We start from the raw sequence: 14,602 nt of genomic DNA on the forward strand, positions 1-14,602 counted from the left end.
AGCAGGGGCGGAGGTTGGGAGAGCCGCCGTTAGCGTAACGTCCGTGACGTCGGTCCGCCCGGGCTGCTGCTGCTGGCTGCTCCGCTGGGTTTTACTACCACGCTGTTTTTGTCTGAAGGCTCCTTATCTGTGTTTACGGAGCGGTCGATATCGGTTTCGCTCCGAGCCTATAACCGTAGGATAGATAGAAGTTTGTGATGATGGAGAAGAAGAGGACGGACTGTCCCGCTCTGCCGCCCGGCTGGAAGAAAGAAGAAGTGATCAGGAAGTCCGGACTGAGCGCTGGAAAGAGCGACGTCTACTACTACAGGTACCAGTTCCTCCGTCACATCAGTCACTGACCAGTTCCGGTCACCCACAGCAAACCGGTGACCGATCAGTCAACCAGTGGTTCTAATGCTCCTATAGGCTCTGACCGTCACCCTCGGTTCTGAACGCGCTCCTGCTGATCAAAGTTGTTCAGAAAGTGTTACATGACTCAGTGAGCTGTCAGAGTAGTTACAATGTAGCGTACATTCTACGGTGTTCCTGTAGGCGCTCTGTGCCTGTCACGGTGTCAGCGTCAACATAAACTCAGATGTTTTTTTTTTTTTTGTAATAACAACACTATAACATTCCCTGAATATTTAAACAATATTGTTGCAGGGGTTTATATATCGACTCTGTGGCTGTCGACAAGCTGTGTACTGACGCTGACGGTTAGCCTAATGCAGGGTCAATGAGTCCCAGCCATCCAGCCCAAAAAAAAAAAAAAAAAGTTTCTTTACAAAGTACAACTTCAATATAATAAACTGTAATTTTTTTTTTTTTTTATATATATTTGTAAGTTTTATTTGAGTGTAAATGTAGGCTGTATATACATAGGGCTGGGCAATAATTCAATATGATGATGTATCGTCTTTCAATAGATAGAATCATATCGTGATGATATCATATATCGAGATATCGTGATTTTTGTCAGAATTGATAATAACGAGCACATACTAACGTTTTCTCAGAACATCTTTTCTCAACATTTTGAGGGAATATCTTTTGAAGAATTGCAGATTTGTTTTAACACCACACTATTTTTGTGCGTGCGTGTAAACATAGTCAGTATACGGCTGGTGGGAAATAAAAAATAGCGTCTTTTTTCTCTATAATTTCACTTGAAACTGTTTTACCACATTATTGATTATTTATCTAAAAATCTCGTTGTAAAACATATTTCGTGAAAGCAACCCTACAATATATTTGCAATATCGATATCAATGTATTTGGTCATAAATATGGTGATTACTGTTAGATACGCGGGTTGTCCATCAGGACAAGATGGCGTCGCGAGTACAGCGCCAGGCTCTGCGTCTCCCCAGTTTTTGCGAATTAGTGAGTGTTTGTTTATTATTGGCAGCGCTTTTCCCTCGATACAACCACGGGAATATATTGTACAGTAGACGAGAACTACGAGTAGTCAAGACCGTAAACAGAAGCGGGGATGGCGCGGTGGCCTATGAGCTAGGCTAAGGCTAACCCCACATAAGCTACCACTACCAAGCTTATTCCTAGCCAATGTGCGGGACCTCACTGGCGAATAAACTGGATGAAATTAGATTAGATTAGATTCAATTTATTGTCATTGTGCAGAGTACAAGTACAAAGACAACGAAATGCAGTTTGCGTCCAACCAGAAGTGCAAAAAGAGCGCCGACCGAATTGCCTCTAAAGTATCGGGTATCGAAAAATGCCTCGTCATTCAATACCCAATTTCAGTACCTAAAGGAGTACATCTCATCCGAGTCAGTGAGCCAATAAGCACGCAGCGTGCTTCTACCAAGATTTTTTTTAATAAAATTGGTATCGAAAATAATATCGTTTAGGAACCGGTATCGAAGTCACGGTATTGGTATCGGTAATGGTATTGACATTTTTTGAATGATACTCAGCCCTATTCTTAAGTCTGATTCATGGCTCTGCGGTAAATCTACGCCGCAGTGTACGTACATAGGTATGTGTAGATACAGGCCCCAACGGCGTACCCTACACCATACACCTCCCCAGAAATTAAGCTACACGTCTAACTGTAGATTGGTCCGCTTGGTCTCGCGTTGCTTGGTAGCGTCACATTTCCCCCCGACTCATTTCCAGGTTGTCCTTTTCCGTGAACGACATCAAATCAAGGAGACGGTTAACTCAGGCTTTACTGTCACGTGCCACTTCTGCATGCCGCTTATGTTCCAGTGACGCATTATTATGGAACCTACGCAACTTCTAGGAGGGACCCGCCCTTCAATATCATTCACACGCTACTATCGGCCAGGCCAACGCTAGATAACGTAACCCCATTTGTTCAGGTCCTATCCCCTGACCAATCGGCTATCCTAACCTTAACCACTCAAGGTCAATGCCTAACCCCAACCAATCGGGCTGCTTCATAGGGCGGGACTTGCCTAAAAGTTACTTGGGAGCCATAATAACGCTCCAGTGACAGATACAACTTTCCATCAAATCTTCATCAAAATCAAATGGTTGCAAAGCTAGTGGGGGTGGCGTAGCTACACGTTAGTTCTGTACACCAAACAGAATCGCAGGCTCACGAGATGACACGGAAATCTATCTTGTCAGGCTACGAGCAATAGAGTGCTGCAGAAATGAGTCCTGCATTCCTGAAATGAGTAAGCATTTTTGCACTTCAGGTTCCCTTGTCACAAATTCATTGTCTTTTTTTTTAATGGGTTTTTGGTCAGATGCCTGAAATACGGTCTGTGGTTAACACAAGCTTCAGAGACTTTCACATTTGGTCTATGACATAAAGGGTCCTGGAAAGATGCTTGCTAACAAGACTACAGAGGTTGGGGTAGTTCGTTTATAGCCCAATGTTAGCTTTTTACATCCGGCAATTGCATTTACGCTTAAAAAATCATAAAAGTGGTTTTCATTGAAAACGTTAATTGAAAGTGAAGATTATCTTGCTAAAAAAAAACTTGTAAGTATCAAACTGTTGTTTGCCACAGAGCTTATTTTCTGCAAAAACATAATCCCACTGGCTTTTTGTCAAGGGAAAATACAACAACCCTGCAGTGCACTATGCGTTTCTGTCCGAACCCCCAAGTGGTTTCGACCAATCAGCATCCTCTGGGGAGTTATTGGCAGCCAGCATAACATTAGCTTTCTGACTCACAGCTGTTCTATGAGCCGAGCGGGCTATATAAATATCTCCCGTTGCTAAGCATGGCGAGGCGTATCCAAGGCCCATCCTATTTACTGGAGTACTGAACAACGTTTGCATTGCATAAGAACCAAATGGGATTGGAATGGTTGTTCCAGGTTAGTCCAACCCTCAGGTGTTACCAGGGAAGCAGAGTTATTGTTTGAAAAAAAACTTAAGATTTTGATCTTAAAACACATTAAAATATAAGTTAATAGTCTTAAAAAATTATTTGACAAGTGACCCAGGTATAAGTGTGTTAATGCCCGACGAGGTGTAATTAATGGACTTTGGCGGAGGCAACCGTCCACTGCTACGTGCCGAACGGTTATGGCCTCGCCGTCATCCATTAATTCCTGATAATGGACACCTCGTCGGGCATCAAACCGTACTTATTGTGGGGTGCCCTGGTAGCTCACCTGGTAGAGCATGCGCCCCATGTACTAAGGCTCAGTCCTTACCGCAGTGGCCCAGGTTTGAGTCCAACCCGCATTGAATATTTATGGCTGCATGCATAAAACAACTTCTCAAAATCAACCAAAGACAAATTATCAGTAGTGGCCCATAGGGGTCCATGGGGGGGGGGGGCGGACCTTCTGGCATTTGCCCCAATTCCAGATGGCCAGTCCGTCACTGTCCATAATCCATTTTATTTCTGTTACAAACTGTTGGAGCGAGCGAGAGAGTGACCGACGAGAGGAAGCGCCCAGGACAAAGCCGTGAATCAGAGAAATAAAACGTGTTTTTGCCGATTCATCGCTGGCAAGCATCTCACTATCACTGACGTTATCCACATTTTTCACAAATGATATATTCAGCTACAAAAAGCCTGGAAGTCGGAAGTTAGGACAGAAGCACAAAGAGCCGTCGCTATGCAGACACTACACCGTCTCGTCTCATTGGTGTGAACCGGCAGCTTTCAGAGCGCTGCAGACCGACGCGTTGCAAGAAGTTGCAAGTCTCAACTCGTCTTTGGTCTGACTTGGGCTTAATACAAGTCTTGCAATACATTCTAGAGGTGTTGATTCAGCTGCATGTTCATTTCAGAGTGGTTTGTGGTGCTGTTGAGTTGTATTGTGTATTTTTTTCTGACCCCATAGAAATGTGTACTGCATAGGTTATGTGGAAATGTGTCATTTGTGCAATATGTAGACTATTGGGATTGTGCAATATGTTAGTTGTGCAATACGTAGGCTATTGGGGTTGTGCATTATGTCAGTGTGTAAAGCTGCAGAACGGACAAAAACAAATTTCCCTTTGGGGACAATGACCTATATCTTATCATATATAGAATTTCATATATAATCATGAGGCAAACATATCTTAATATAATATATGAATATTGTAAGACAGCATTCTCACTTTCACTTTTGCACTCAGAAAAAAGATGTAGCCACCCTACGTGCTAAAAGTCAGGATTCCTTGGCTCCTGCTCCGATTCTGACCTTTCTTCCTCAATCCCTCTCTCACAAGTCCCCCAACTCTATGGAAGTGCAATCCAAAAAAAGATAAGAAAATCAATAATGAGTAAGTTGCAGCATCAGCTCTGTTTCATTCTCTATGCATTTTTTTTTCTTCCTGCACATGACATTTCGTCCCACGGCACTTCTAAGTATAAGTGCGTCAGATTCCATACAGTAGGAACAAGAGCTAGGCAGCAGCAACTCAGCGTTCAACTACCGTCTGTCTGTCTCTTTCTCTGCCTCGATAGCCATCACATTTCAGCTCAATCCATCTCTAAAGCAGACCAAAGTCAGGCATTATTCCGTTATTTTCACTAACTGCTGCATTTGTTGGAAAGAAACTCCCGCACACCGTCTAACTTGCAAAAAAATATTAAGTTTAATAGTAGGTAACGCTTCGGTACTTACATCCCGAGAAGCCATCTTTTGTAGGCGGTGACTGTTTTTGTGCACCAATCAGCGACTTCCACATGAAATCAGGCATAAAATACATAACATATTCACATATCTATTACTATAGATAGAGCTTACCAGGGCTAATTTTAGGATCAGAGCTTTAGGGCTTTAGGACATTTTTTTAACGTTATTCTACCGCGCTAACTATACAATATTATCGGCCGATATTAGGCATTTTCCAAAACTATCGGTATCGGCATTTATAATGGCCGATAAATGAATATTTCAAAAAATAATAATAATTAATTAATAGTTAACGTTTTGTTACGCATTTCTGGATTCTTTACAAAAAAATATATATATCGGCCGATATATCGGAAAATATCGGACTTTTAAATCACCAAATATTTGTATTGATATCGGCCTTAAAAATCCTTTATCCTTTTATACATATATATATATATATATATATATATATATCTCATACCAGAGCAATCTAAAGTAGATGGATGTCGATTTTTGTATAATGAATGAATGAATGCACACAAAAAATGATGCCAAGCATTTATAGACATAGTCATGTTTTCTTATCCATTAATAGATAAATAGAGGAAAAATATTACAATAAACACTAACTGCTGCAAAAAATTGCAGAGGTGGACGATAGGGCAGGTCTGAGGCGAGGCTGTGACGCCGCAAAAGCTGCCGGCTGTTCACTTCCTGTTGATCAGAGGGCCGAGGCGCCGCTCGGTCAGGTTTACCAGTCAGAGTCAGAAACACCCGGAGCGCCGTCACATCCTGAACCTTCAACATGAAGGAGATCAGCTGCAGTTCAGAGCCGAGGCTTGGCTTTACTTTCAGTTTACTTTGTAATGTGACTCATCAGTTCCAGTGGGGGGAAAAAAAAGAAGAAAAAACAGTCAGCAGGTCGACTTACTGGAAGAGCAGTCACACCCTGCTGGGGCCTCTGATGGCTCCATCTTTACAGACGCGTGCTGTGTATCAGGAAACTTTATTCAAACCCACATTTTTATTTTCAGCGACACTTAGAATACTGAGGCACAGAGTCAGTTTGAATATTTGACTCCATATAGCTTCAGTTACGAGCTGGGAGCCAGATGACACACACACACACACACACACACACACACACACACACAGCCTCTGATCTTTGCTTTGCTGCTGACCTACATGTCAGACACAGCTGACTGACTGTGTGTCTGCTCCTGTACTTCCATCTTTGTGAGGACCAATTCCACTTTTAGACCTTTTAGAGACATTAAGGACATTTAAAAAAAAAAAGTAAAGACATTTGGTCCGGCCCACACTTCTTCTTCAAGGTGCTGGTTAGGGTTCAAGGCTTGGTTTTAGGGTTAAGGTTTGAATAAGACTTAGGTCAAAGGGATAGTTTGGATATTTTGAAGTGGGGTTCCATGAGGTACTTCTCTATAGTCCGCATATTACCTGCAGTAGATCGCTATAGTCGCTATACGCAAATGTACTGCTGTGGACGGAGCCAGCAGCTAAATTATTTATTATTTTAGCCACCTAAAAAAAGACCAACCTAAAAAAAATGTTTAACTTAAATTTGTTTTAAATGAAACTACCGATATACAGGAAACGACTTGATGACTGTCAGTGAGCAGATTGGCAGTTTCATTTTGAGAGTTTTATGTTTTTATTTCTCCCCACCGTCCTCTGATAACAGCCGACAGCAGATTGAGGTTTTCACAGCTCTGTGCCGGCTCCAAAAAAAAACTGAACAAACAACAACGATCCCAAAGCAAAAAGCTCTCCGTCTCGCCTGTGACTTGCACAATCCTACGCCGTGTGTGGCGCTGCAGGTGTAGCCGGTTAAAAGATACGGTCCGCATACGTTACACGTTCAGTGTAGCCGAAGCATTAGTCTGAATCCTAAGCTAAGCTAACCAGTTGCTGTGGTAGCCTTATATTTAACAACATTAATTGGCAGCAACACATCGTCATCTTAGAATCGTATCTTATGTTCAAAACTAGAGCTGTCCCGAGAATAGGGCAATATGGGGGCGCAATATTTGTTAAAGGCAAAATATGTGTCAAACCATTCTGAATAGTGTTGTGTTGAATTGTGATGCTGCAGAGATGTCCCGGTAGGGCTGGGCGATATGGAGAAAATCAAAACCAAATACCTCGATATCGATACCACAACGATATTGTAGTGTTGACTATCGGTGCTTTCACAAAGTATTTACACAATGAGATTTTTGATAAATAATCATCTGGAATGTGGATATAATGACTAAGTGGGTAAAGGCAAATAATAGAACAGCTACAACAGTCTGGTCAGTTCAGAAAATGACATCACTTTACTGTAATGCAGCTAGAGATGTTCCGATACCGATACCAGTATCGATACCAGTATCGGTATCAGCTCTGATACTGCCTAAAACGCTGGTATCGGTATCGGGAAGTACTGGCGTTTATGCACCGATCCGATACCACGTAATAAAGCCCTAAAGAAAAAATAGTAGTTTATTTATGTTCTTTTTCCGTTATAACTGACTGTCAAACTGCAGATTAAAAGAAAGTTCTGTGGCATTCATGTTTCATAAAGAGTTTAACCTGAGCCAGACCGACAACAAAGATAGAAATAATATCACATCCATACAGGGATAGTAGTATACAGTTGTTAAAACATAATAAAATATATGACACACTGGTATAGGATCAGTACTCGGTATCGGCCGATACGCAAGTTCAGGTATCGGAATCGGTATCGGGAAGCAAAAAATGGTATCGGACCATCTCTAGATGCAGCCTTTAAAACCAGGAAAAGACACTTATGTCATATCACGATATCCAAAATCTAAGACGGTATCTAGTCTCATATCACGATATCGGTATAATATCGATATATTGCCCAGCTCTACGTCCCGGCCTACAAAATCTTACACACTAAAGAAAAGAAATCATATTTCAGGGGCGGTGCCACCCCATGCCTCCCTTCTAGCCCCGGCCCTGCCGGTGGCAGCAGGTCATATCAGCTGTCGCTAGTTACTGTTGGCTCCGAGAGTAACTTTATGTCAGGCCGGTATCAGACTCGTCCGAGGTCAGGCTTGTGCTCTTTCTGCGAGCAGGTGTCTGTACTCGACAGACAGAACTGAGCGCCAGTTTGCTTCACGTCAACATCAGGAGTTGCATTCTGTAGTAACTAGACAGTCTAGTTAAACTGATCAGTTGAGTAGTTTTCAAGCAGGAAGCCTCAGTATTTGGATTAAGCCACGTGTGACCCACTCGGGTCAAAGTCAGTAGGCCACACCTGTTACACAACACAGTTGAACACATACAAGTACAGACAAGGATGCAGATTAAGAAAGGCCTAATCATGGATGTATAATACGTACTGGATACAGCGATGAGGCGGAGCCCCTTTCATTTTAAGTGCCTCCTTTAAACTCCTTTATACAAGATGGCTTACAACCATGTCTTCTTTTCCGGTATCTGCATATTTCCTCATTTCGCTACTTTTTTTAAGGTTTTATTTGATTTGTCATTACCTATTTAAATTATTCTTGATGATTTGTATTATGATTTCAGTATTTTTTAGATGCATTTCGATGTTTCCTTTATAGACACTCTATCTTCCACTTTCACTGTTTTATGACGTGCTGCTTGAAATGTGCTCTCATGTAATTTATATCCTGTAAATCTTTTAATCTGGAAAGCATTTTGTGCTGAATGCTTGAAACGTGCTGTATAAATAAAATGATTATGGGTGTGAATGCTGAATGCATTCACAACCTACGTTCTTCTACAGATTTATTATTATTTATCCGTACCCCTTTTTTTTTTTTTTTTGCCACATTTTTCAACATAGAAACTTAATTCGAACGTCCAAAAAAAAACGTTTAGCGCAATCAGGACATTCCTGCTTTTATACCAAATTTCCATACCTTTCATCATTTCCGAAATGTTTTCGGGAACATTTTCCCCATTCAAGTGAATGAACAGAATGTTCATGGTATCATAATCGTTTGATTTGAATGTGCTGTTGGCCAATCAAGAATGGGGTCGGCGGTTGATGTGTTAGACTTTTTTTTTTTTTGAAAAAAAAAAAGAAAAAGTCACTTTTGATGCTTTCAACGGTTGGTTTTTTTTCTTCACGTTTGTTTACATTTTTGACACTTTTTGACGTTTTATTTTTTTGTTGTTTTTGACGTTTTTTCTTTACATTTTTGACGTGTTTTTTTTAATGTTTTTTTTTAAATGTTTAAAGGTGTGGTTTATTGATGACTAGTTACAGCACTAATATGGAGTGGCGTAAAATGTGTGTCACAGTTTAATCTCTAATTACCCTCTGATTATGACTGGTGTTTTAGGAGCCTGTAGTTCTACACTTTGGACTGTGTGAAACATGAATTCCAGATATCTCCACTGATAATACTACAACTCCATCTTGTACAATTCTCTAATTCTGTCTCAAATTCAATATATAATAATTACAATGTTTTCACTCTGTTGTTATTACACACATTACACACAGGCCTGAGTTATACACACATGCTCAGTACCTCTACATGCACTAATGGAGAGATGTCAGAGTGAGGGGGCTGCCCATGGAAAGGTGCCCCGAGCAGTTGGGGGTTCGGTGCCTTGCTCAAGAGCACCTTGGCAGTGCCCAGGAGGTGAACTGGCACCTCTCCAGCTACCAGTCCACCACCATACTTTGGTCCATATGGGGCCTTGAACTCCCTATATGAGCTACTGCCACCCCATAGCTACACTTTAGTTCTTACTGCTCACAATGTCAGTTCAAGTACCTTTAATTCCTGGCAGTTAACAATCTGTTACTGATCTTTTCTGAATATCCAATAAGGACAAATGTGATATCTTTAGTCACACTCTATATCCGTCTGACTCTCTCCTATTTCCATTCTCCCTTCCTTCCTTCCTTCCTTCCTTCCTTCCTTCCTTCCTTCCTTCCTTCCTTCCTTCCTTCCTTCCTTCCTTCCTTCAGTCCTTCAGGAAAGAAGTTCAGGAGTAAGCCTCAGTTGTCCCGTTACCTTGGAAACAGTGTGGATCTGGGATGTTTCGACTTCCGGACGGGAAAGATGATGCCTGGGAAACTGCAGAAGAACAAACAGAGACTCCGACATGACCTGCTCAGCTTGGGCAAGGTAACACCGAAGGAGCACTAACTGTGGGAGAGGGCTGTGTGTCTGGGTTATTAGATTATCACATTAACAGAGATCTTCCTGCATTTCGTAAAAAAATCAAAAGCGGAATCATTATTCTCCAAGTATTTTTAGTTCTCACCCCGCCTACTTGCGCGCCCCCTAAGGAAAATACACTTCAAAGACGTCACAGCACAGTTTACTGGTAGCCTGCAGCTGCACTTTTGCAGACACCATGGCCACTGCCGGAGTCTGAGATGACGGAGAAACAACAACCATCCATATATCCATCCATCCTTATTCCCATATCCGGGGTCGGGTCACTTGGGGCAGCAGGGGATCCCAAACTTCCCTTTCCCATCAGCCAGCTCTGACTGGGGGATCCCGAGGGGTTCCCAGGCCAGGGTGGAGATATAATCTCTCCACCAAAGGGTTTTTCCTGGCTCAGAATGGGCTTTAGGGGGGGACACATTAAGCAGGTGGGGCCTGGGGGATCCCCCCTAGGAAATTTTGAGAGTATAAGACTTCAATTCCTGCATTCTGATACATTTTTAGGCACCAATTTATTGTAAAAACAGCTATATTTATGGCAAGGAACTCACAAAATTCTGGTGGCATCATTATATTCAGTATTCCAGTAAGGGGGCTTCCAAATCCGGGACATGGGCCCGGATAGACTGCACTCGACCCCCCAAGTCCAGTTGTTTAATCAGTAGGCCTATGAACAGGGCTTTATGGTCACTTTCCCCCCCCCCCCAAGGAGCACGTTTTGCCCCCAAGTTGAAAAATGTAGGACTGACTTACAGAGGCTACTGCTTTTACTGCTAAATTGTACAATAACACAATCATGTTACGGATACAAAACGTTATGAAGTGTAACGTTTTCTACATCCTGTTGATCAAAAAATGATCACAGTTCATGCATACATGTGAACCGCGGATACATGGCAGAGTTTAACTTTCATAGTGAAAACGTGACACTACGTGAATGGGGCACAGCAGAAAGACGGAGCAGAACGACAGCCGCTTCTTCAGGGTTTTCATGTGTACTTTCAGGTGTTAAAACCAACTGTACCAAAACACCGAATTGAACTACTATTTAACGGGACTACGAGACGTTTTTAACCGGTCATGAAACTGTCTCAATTTAATACTGATGCCGTCAGACGGCCGCGTGGACGGACAGCCGTCAGCAGGGGCTTCTCGCTGGGTCCCCCATAGTGTTGTTTTTGGTGGTCTGCTTTAATTTGAGTTCATACTCTTTTTAGTCTAGTCAAGTTTCAGTCGACTAAAAGTCTGAGCATTTGTCTTATTTTAGTCGGAATTATCCATGACTATTTAAGTCTAGTTTTAGTCGACGGAAACTGATGACATTTAAGTCTGAAAATTGTATTTTAGTCTCTTTTTAGTAATGCAATTCTATTTAATCCGGTCAATACAGTATAAGTATCTAGTAGTATAGACAAAACCAAATTGTTGGCCAAGAACCCACACACTCTCTCAAACAAACACACACACACACACACACATCATATCGCAGCGAACGGTGTCTGCGTGGAGTTTTGAAAAGTGTAACCACACATGCAGCCAATTTATCGGCATTGCCGTGACTCACTGTGACTTCCACACAACTGCAGAGATGACTAGTTTGCTTGAGTTTGCACTTCTGCGTGTGTGTGTTGGAGCCCCGCCCTCAGTCAACAGGCAGAGAGGACAAAAAAGCTCGCGCTCACGTGCTCTCTGGTACCGAAATATGGCACCGTTTGATCATACGTGATAGGGTCCTCGGAAGAAAAGTACAGAGTTCGGAACCCAACCCGTACTTATACTTGCTTTCACCTAACACAGAATATCTATGAGTGTCTTTTTACTATATGTCGCAGCCTTTCGCAATGTAAAAAATAAAAAAAAGATTTAAAAAAACAAACAATATATTGCGCAGCCCTAGTTTGACCATCAGGTATGGTTTTCTGTAGTCTACATCCACGACGTTGCACTTCCGGGATTGCTCCGTTATCGACATAATTCCGCTGGATTTCACTCACTTCGGCCTGATATCTGTTACCTTGTGCTTTCTCTAAGCGTCTTTGAGTGTTTAGAAAAGCGCTATAAAAAAATAAATGTATTATTCTAATTATTATTCTTTGTGTTGGCGTTCTAACCTCCAGTGGATTTATGAGGACTATGGTTAACTGCTCCTCAGATCTCTGCAGGGTAAATCCAGACAGCTAGCTAGACTATCTGTCCAATCTGAGTTTTAAAACTACTTTTGAACGTACACATGTTCCACCAAAACAAGTTCCTTCCCGAGGCTATTTTGCAGCGGCACCGTTGCTCCGTACGGCCCAAGACAATTGTGATCGGTTTAAAGAAAGGCCAATAAACCAGAGCAGGTTTTTCTCCCATCCAGGAATGCTGTGTGGACTAGCCAGACCCTCCTCCGCAGCGCTGTGGAGGAGGGACTGGCAATGCGAGACTAGGTTTTCTGTAAGAGACACTCATAGGACCCTCATGTCCTAAAGTAACCTGGAAAACCAATGGGAAGTCTTTGGTCCCAATAAAGGCTGCAGTGTTCATTACAACCACAATATGAAAGTATAGAGTCTTACCAGTAGTTAAGCTAAAGCTATTCGCTAAAGATGTAAAGTTTCTTCTGACCCTGGTGCTAGAAGGAAAGGTCATGTGGTCATTAACATCTAAAGGGATCATCCCCTGGGGAGTAGGGTTGGGTACCAAAACGACCAGTATCTACCGGACCGAAGAGCAATGCGGATTCCGCTTCCGCATTTGGGTGCCACTTAAAAGCCTGGGCTGCCCTTGGGTGCTCCGAAACGACCGTTGCGAATCATTAATCGGAATTATGATTTCTTTTTTTTTTTTTACATAATCGAGCAGCCCTACAAGCAACCGACATCAACATCCTTCAGCAGGGCAGAAATAATGTAATTGTGTGTGCGTGCGTGTTGCATTGACACAGTTATGACTTTCTGCTGCAGCTCTTCACACATCATTACTTGGGAGTACAGATACACACACTTCCTGTTGTTGTCTGTGAAACCTTAACCGAGTTAACCCTTTAAGCTCAACTGTCACGCACACACACACACACACACACAGAGGATACAGAGGTTATAGAGGTTACAGGTTTATTCCCATTCTCTGGCCCTGTTTTGACCTGGTATTAAAATCCGATATAAATGATACGATCACAAGTGGATAGCTCTAAATATAGGTGTGAATGGAACCAAATTCGGAGGCGGTCTAGGCGTACGAGAATGTGTCCTGGGCCACATTAAGGACTGCCTACTCAATTTTGAGCGAGGCTACGCACTCATTCAAAGGATTTTTTCATGTCACAGAAACCACTGAGAGTGCATCATGCGTTTCTGATCTTATCATCGCACTGCCAGTCGACGTGTCGCTGTTTTTATGTCCCTGTGCCGCCTGCTCTCGGCTGTGTGGAGCTCTGTGCAGCACGGTTGCATGGAAAAGGCAGCCGCTGGTAGTACAATATCCTTACTTTTATACTGAAGAAAATTATAAAAAGCAACACTTTTGTTTGTACCCCCATTTTTCTTGAGCTGAACTCAAAGATCTGAGACTTTTTTTCCTATGTACACAAAAGGCCTATTTCTCTCAAATATTGTTCACAGATCTGTCTCAATCTGCGTCAGTGAGCACTTCTCCTTTGCCGTGATAATCCATGCACCTCACAGGTGTGGCATATCACGATGCTGATTAGACAGCATGATTATTGCACAGGTGTGCCTTCGGCTGGCCACAATAAAAAGGCCACTAGTATCTGGTGTTGTTTGAGAGAAATAGGCCTTTTGTGTACGTAGAAAAAGTCTTAGATCTTTGAGTTCAGCTCATGAAAAAATGGGGCCAAAAACAAAAGTGTTGCGTTTATAATTTTGTTCAGTATACAGTGTTTCCTTTAGGGTTTTTTTTTAAGCAGTGGGGGCAGGTCTGTCCGAACAACAACCCCCAATGTGGATATAATGACTAAGTGGGTAAAGGCAAATAATAAAACAGTTATAACAGTCTGGTCAGTTCTGAAACTGACATCACTTTACTGTAATGCAGCCTTTAAAACCAGGAGAAGACAGCACTTATGCCATATCACGATATTACGATATCCAATATCTAGTCTCATATCACGATATCGATATAATATCGATATATTGCCCAGCTCTATTTAAAAGGCAACCACAACAAAATTTTTTGTACAGCCCTATTTCTGATACCGCGGTGGCAGAAATGTTGCCATGGTGGGCCGCCACTACAAAATCAACATAGAGGAAACACTGAGTGTAGTTTTTATAAAACGTCCCTGATTTCACAAATACGTGGGGTATTACTACAGACATTGCTTCTCTTACGTCGCACCAAATGCTTGCTCTTGG

General features: G+C 42.2%; 1 protein-coding gene across 4 annotated transcripts in view; it reads left to right on the forward strand.

The window, feature by feature from the left end:
* The first annotated feature begins 197 nt into the window (after positions 1 to 197).
* mbd2 (methyl-CpG binding domain protein 2) overlaps positions 198 to 14,602 on the forward strand; it is a 50,081-nt gene continuing 35,676 nt past the window's right edge. For 3 of the 4 annotated variants that reach the window (XM_078272166.1, XM_078272165.1, XM_078272168.1), the window contains exons 1-3: positions 198 to 310; positions 4,658 to 4,711; positions 10,040 to 10,199. In XM_078272166.1, the coding sequence (XP_078128292.1) occupies positions 198 to 310; positions 4,658 to 4,711; positions 10,040 to 10,199 (327 nt within the window). The remainder of the gene's footprint in view (positions 311 to 4,657; positions 4,712 to 10,039; positions 10,200 to 14,602) is intronic. The other variant, XM_078272167.1, reaches the window with a different exon arrangement.

This window comes from Sander vitreus, chromosome 16 (assembly GCF_031162955.1).
Source record: "Sander vitreus isolate 19-12246 chromosome 16, sanVit1, whole genome shotgun sequence".
NCBI classification, from domain to species: domain Eukaryota; kingdom Metazoa; phylum Chordata; class Actinopteri; order Perciformes; family Percidae; genus Sander; species Sander vitreus.